The sequence below is a fragment of the Phalaenopsis equestris genome, unplaced genomic scaffold (genome assembly GCF_001263595.1).
Source record: "Phalaenopsis equestris unplaced genomic scaffold, ASM126359v1 Scaffold000002, whole genome shotgun sequence".
In the NCBI taxonomy this organism is placed as follows: domain Eukaryota; kingdom Viridiplantae; phylum Streptophyta; class Magnoliopsida; order Asparagales; family Orchidaceae; genus Phalaenopsis; species Phalaenopsis equestris.
The window spans coordinates 46908739-46915354 of record NW_018164444.1 but is presented as its reverse complement, the minus strand read 5'-3'; the positions used below and the strand labels follow the sequence as shown (position 1 = coordinate 46915354).

The following is a 6616-nucleotide window of genomic DNA, read 5'->3' as shown; positions in this document are numbered from 1 at the left end:
ATTGTGGCATGCATAAAGACAGTGGTTTGGTAGTTCAAAAAAATCACCTGAATGGTTAATTTATAAATATCAATGTTTCGAGCGGTTTGTATGTCAAAGTATTGAGAATTTGATGAAAGGGGCAATTACAAACATGACACCCAAATTATCACTATTTACAAACCTAGCATTCACTTTCACCTATTTTTCACATTCTCATTCAAATATCAAAATTCATGGTAAAATTCCAACCTATATTTTTCATTTTTATCAAATTCTCAATAGCTTGATCATGGTACACGTAAATACATCTTTTCAATAGTTCAAAAGACATTACAAAATTGCTAGATTTGATAAATAATAATGTTTTGGGTGTTGTGTAATAATTATCCCTTGATAAAAATGAAAAATATGGGTTGGGGTCTTATCATGAATATTATATTTGAGTGAGAATTTGAAAAAAGGATGAAAGAGGTGCTAGGTTTGTAAATAGGAATAATTTGGGTGTTGTTTATGGAAAAAATTTTCCATACAGAGTCCGTACTCAGCTTTGCTACCTGACCCTAATAAAATCTCGTCACGTGAATCTAATTAGACTCATATAAAAAATGACAAGTAGTATGTCTGTAATAATCTCTTTTATCAATTTTTCAATAGTTTGAGTTGTTCAAATAAGGGATAATGACATGCAGAATACCCAAAACATTGATATTTACAAATTAACAGACAAGGTGATTTTTTTTGAATTAACGAACTGATGTATTTATGTGTTTCAGGATCTTATTGAGAATTTGATAAAAAATGAAAATTTTGGGTTGGGGTTTTGCCATGAATTTTTATATGATAAATGGTTGCAAGAGGGTGCTTGATTTCTAAAGAGCAAATCTAGGGAGGTCTATATGTAATTTCCCCTTTAAAAAAATCACCTTTGTGTTAAATATCAATGTTTGGGGTGATCTGTATGTCATTATCCCAATAATTGATCACACACAGTAAAACGATGGGGCATTTACATACATCAGCCCAATTTCTATGTATTTGCATATCTAACACCTAAGGGGCTGTCTGGTATTGAATTTAAGTGAGAATTTACGCGGCCAGATTTGGCCCATTTTTTACCTAAATCCCGGTTTTAGTGAATCCGGCAACGGGAGCGCGCAGAGAGACAGAGAGCAAGAAGGGGAGTCGATAAGAGGAAGTACCTTCGCCAATGGCGCCGAGGAGCAACGGGGCGGAAGGTAGAGAAAGATGGGAGTTTCAGTGGGCTTCGATACGCGGCGATTCCGAGCGAAATGGGAGGGGGGGAGGTCGGGAAGGTGTGGGCAGCGTTTAGAGGTTTTGGGTATTTTTATTTAATTTTTTAAGAATTAATAATTAATTAATGTATTATCAAATTAATAATTTGATGTGATAAATAGTTATATATCAAAATTTAATGGAATTAAATAAATTTAAAATAATTATTAATTATTATAATAATTAATTAATTTCTAATTGATATATATTGACTTATCTCTTAATAAATAATTAGTTTAATATAATTCTTATTGAGGATTATTTTATTAGCAAAATTTTAATTATTTACCACAATTAGAAATAAAAAATAAATTTAATTTAATTAAACTTAGTAATTGTATTATTAATATATGATATTAAATTTATATTTCGATTGATATATTTATATTGAGAAATTGAATTTTAATATAGTGTTGAAATCACAAAAATTATAATTCAGGGACAATAAATATATTATAAGTATAATAATGAGAGTACAATCATAACTAATATAACATGACAAACAAGAAAATTGATATAGTTAAAAAGCAATCATAATAATTACAACACAACATTATTAAATATATTTCATTTAGAAATTAAATAATTAATGCACTATTTGCTATGATTTAACAATATAATCTAATATTTTTTAACTATTTACCTTTGAGTTTTTGAATTTTAATCATTATAAAATAAATCCATACATAATCTGATTCTTTAGAATGATATCAACTTGAGCGAAATTTTAAAAAGATATTTCTTTGAAGTTTGGTGGATGATTTATTGTATCTCATGCATTCAACATTATAAACTACAAAATAGCTATAATGCATGATTTGTTTTATATATGTAAGTGCTACATAAATTTATTGTTAGATTTTTAACATGACTTATCTTACAGTACACAGAACAATGTCATCTTTGTTGTGCTTCTTTAACTTTAAAGAAGATTAGAGTGGCATCATATTTGCTTCCTTATTAGGTAACATTACACGTGTCTATGCTGCAAAAAGATTGAAATCAAAGCGAATAACATGATAAAAAATTTATGCAATTAGTATATTAAAAGAATAGTTAGTTATTTATCTAAGCATGTTATGGGTGCAATCCACTTTTAAAAATGTTTTGTGCCTTCATTGCCCACTCATACCTCCCTTTCTTTGGAACCATCTTCCAATCTTGATAGTAAACACATGAAGAAGGACAATCACATTTTATCAATATGGTATGATTAAAGACACAAAGATACATTGCCTTGTGACTCTCAATTAAATGTTCCATAAAACCACAAATCAAATACTTCATATTATTGATTCTTCTTATTTGATAACTTTGAGTTAACTCTGCATGATAGAAATTGATAGGTCATCATCTCCTACATTCTACACAACATTATCTACACATACAATAGTAAGAAATGGGTTATCATCTCCAACTTCTGACATTACATCACTCTCAATCCCTAGGAAATGATAGAATCAATGTTGAGAACCAATGCTCCTCATCCTCACTTTTGTATTAGCTACGTCTAATATTTTATGTGACTCACGTAGCCAATTTGGAGATCAAACTCATTGAAAAGTTTAATGGAAGGTTTTTAAATCCGTACTAGAAACCCTCTTCTTTTATTTTCACATATTCGTAGTATAGTTTCCCAACCCTAAGCCCATTGGCCATTTATTAATGCCCAAGCTCAAGTTTCCAACTCGATAAACTCGAACCGGCTCACTTTCACTCCCGAATGACAAGGTTTTTGACGCATGAAAATGCTTTTCACATTTAGGATCTATTTGGAGCAGTTGTTAAGCTTCTGAAAAATATTATAATGTTTAAAAAAGCTGCGGTGCCTGTTACAATTTTTTTTTTTTTTGATTTTTTGAAAAACTCAAACTAGTCAGAAGTTGTCACCACACCTAGTTAATATCAGTGGGAAAACATATATTTAAGTGAGTTGTCACCACACATAGTTAATATCAGTGGGAAAACATATATTTAAGTGACAGTTTTTTGAAAAAATTGACAAAATGTAGTTTATTCAAACAGACAAAACTGTGGTGCGGTGTCCATCACCACCGCATCAGAGCCCCAAACGGACCCTTAATTGAATTCATAATTTAATTCAATCACATAAGAAATTTACATTTAGCGCTTTCATGGACAGATTTGAAATTAATAAATCTATTTAGTAGATGTTAAAACGGCTAATATGACTTTTTTAAAATATCAGTAATTTAGTATGAAATTTTCCAAGCAGTCTTTGAAAGCGCCCAAAAGAAATGGTTTAAGAAGGTCCAATTCGCCTTCCAACGCCAGCTATAAATCAAATATAAGTATAATAAATACGACAAATTTAAAATCTATGATTAAATATTAAGCTAATTAATAAATACTTTTACATACACACCCGCAAATTTTAATTTATTTACATTTTCTAACACTTAAATTCTATTTTCTTACATTTATACCATCCTGAAACTTATAATTCTTCTATCTAAATAATAAAATTTAATATTTTGTTCTCATTTTGCCTCCCTTAAAGTTCTACCCCTACATATATACCATCATAATATTTCATACCACATTAAAAATATTATAAATTTAATTTTCAAAAAGTGAAATATAGATTTATATAAGTAGATAATATGGTATATATATAAAAATTAGAGTTTAGATGTCAAATGTGTAAATACATTAGTACATGTATGTAAATAATAAAAATAGTCAAAAAATTAATTTGTTGTTCCATATGCTCTTCATTTTGCTTTAGAGATTCAAAGATTTGCCGGATTTGCAAAGAAAATGTTACGTCCGTCGTCCGAATATATGTTATCTGGATGTCTTATTTCCATGCCAAGTCGCTTTAGTCTTCATTTTTGTATGTTTATTTTTTATTGATGAAAATTATCTTGTTCTTAAAATAGGGTTTCGTTTAATTTAAGTTCGGGCAATTACACGCATAACACTCAAAACTTGCTATTTACAAGCCAACCCATATTTTTTATTTTTATCCAATTCTCAATAGTTTGATGGTGCCAATGTCATCAATTTGTAAATATAAATTTGTTTTGGGTGGTCTGTATGTAATTATCCCAAAATTAATAGGGATGCGCTAAAAACCATCTACTTTAATTTGAGATTAGTGCAATAAAAGTCCGTCATATATAGCACTAGTTTTAATACAAATCTAATAATTATAAGCTAATTTTAAAGCGATTTTCTTACATAATTCTTATATATTTTCATTTTTAACAATTAAAATTTGATATTTATATTTATAAACCTGAAATATGTCAATAATAATGGAAAAATATGAAACAATTCTGTAAAAATTAACTATATTCAACTGCATTCTCATACTGCATCAAAGTTTGAGAAATTAGGGCGAAGAAAAACAAAAATCGACACAAATCCAGAAGAACGCCAAAATTTAATGAGGTTCGGCAAAGATGTCTACGTCCTTGGGAGCATAGAGAGTCATATCTAACACATAAGCATTGGGCGGTATTTATGTAAATTATCCTTTTTATTTAGCGAATGATGCATAAAAATTGTCATTTAGGTACATACTATACAATTTTTATGTATTTACACACCTCAAGCATAATTTTTCCATATTTACATTCATAATACTCAAATCTTTAATAAATTAGATGGCTTGTGAACTGTGATTGGTGCACTGTGCAGCACATGACATATTGACATTTGCATAAACAATTGTGCAAAAGAAATTATTAGATTCAAATTACAAAAAAAAAAAGAAATATAACCATGTACTCATCATAATGAATACACAATTATATGGTCATCACCTTCTAAAATTAAGAACTCAGTGAATACACACGTGCTACAACATTCAGTCACGGGACACTTACTTACATACCACCCAATTCTCCCGTATTTACATCAAACACCAAAATTTTATATTTTACATTTATACCACCCAAAATTTTTATATCACAACTTAAGCTTTTAAACCTTTTCATGCATTAGGAAATGTGGCATGTATGTAAGAACTAAATTTTGAGTGTAACATATGTAAACAGATGAGAATTGAGTGATATGTATGTAAAGTCTTCCTAGCATGCATGCGGGCTCTAGTAATATGGTTATGTTCATGATTGTGCACATGAACACAACTGTGGAGTCGGATGAGAATTGAGTGATATGTATGTAAAGTCTTCCTGGCATGCATGTGGGCTCTTGTAACATGGTTATATTCATGATTGTGCACATGAACACAACTGTGGAGTCGGCATGCATGCTAATTCTGTCCCTAATTTTCTCTCCTTCGCACGTACATAACAATTGATGTCTGGGAAGTTAGGCGCTCTTAGCAGCGGCTCTTACGTCGTCAGTGGCGGTGGTGGCGACGGAAGCGGAAATCATCTCGAGGAGAAAGTCGAAGACATCGGTGGCGGAGATGGCGGTGGCGATATCCTCCCTCTGGAGGGTCCTGCGCTTTCCCTGAACGGTAACCTTGTAGGCTCTCATGGTGAGCTCCTCAATGAAGAGCTCGCAGGCTTTGGAGAAGACGAGGGGAGCTTCGCAGGAGATCATCTTCACGTCCTCGCCGGAGTGCTTCATTATCTTCTTTATTCTCGATAATGGCAGGGAGTGAGGTCCGTTTTTGCCGCAGAGAATGCCGGAGTAGACTCCTGCCTGCCTCATGGTGATCTCCTCTCTTGATTTTATGTGAAGGAAAAAAAAAAAAAAAAAAGCTTTTTTTTTTTTTTTTTGAATGAGTTGATGGAGGTTTGACTTCTGGGGATTAGGGTGATGTGTGGTTATATATAAGGAGGTGAGGTGAGGTGGGGGTATTGCCGGCCAAGTAGGGGATGGCCGGCTTTTGAATTGGTTTTTGAGTTTATTTGGTCTTATTGGGACTAAGTCATGAAGTGATCTTGGGGGTAGATATATGGGAGAAATTATTGTGTGTGTATTCAGACGATGGTCTGGATGGGTTGTCGTGCGATCAAATGCAGTGTAGCCGTATCTAAACTGTCATCCGAATGTGCAGTGAGCAATTGCACATAATAATTTTCTGTAATATGGAATCACAAATTAAAATAAATTATGAACATATTCATAATTATATTTTAGAGTGTAAAGAGCACACAGACAACAATCATAATAAAGTAAGTCATAACAAATATAACAATAAATATAATACAAAATAACCACTTCAAGAGTAACTACAAAATAAATTAAAATGGTTCAAGTAATAAAAAATAAAAAAAAAAAACTACTCATCATCATCCTCCTACTCCTCATCCTCATCCTCAAACATAGGTCACTTGCCAGGCATACGTTCCTAGCGCTGCAGCTTGTTGTGGTAACTTTGAAATTTAAAACGATCGAC

The 6616-nt window shown here is 31.5% G+C and overlaps 1 protein-coding gene across 1 annotated transcript; it reads right to left on the bottom strand.

The window, feature by feature from the left end:
* Positions 1-5577: 5577 nt before the first annotated feature.
* Positions 5578-5925, bottom strand: LOC110018521 (nuclear transcription factor Y subunit C-2-like). Its single transcript, XM_020715860.1, has one exon. It carries the CDS (start codon positions 5923-5925, stop codon positions 5578-5580), a length of 348 nt encoding a protein of 115 aa, XP_020571519.1.
* Between the last annotated feature and the right edge of the window lie 691 nt (positions 5926-6616).

What these genes read in the sequence shown, in the direction of transcription:
- LOC110018521 (XM_020715860.1), bottom strand. Translation starts at nt 5,925, where the DNA reads ATGAGGCAGGCAGGAGTCTACTCCGGCATTCTCTGCGGCAAAAACGGA.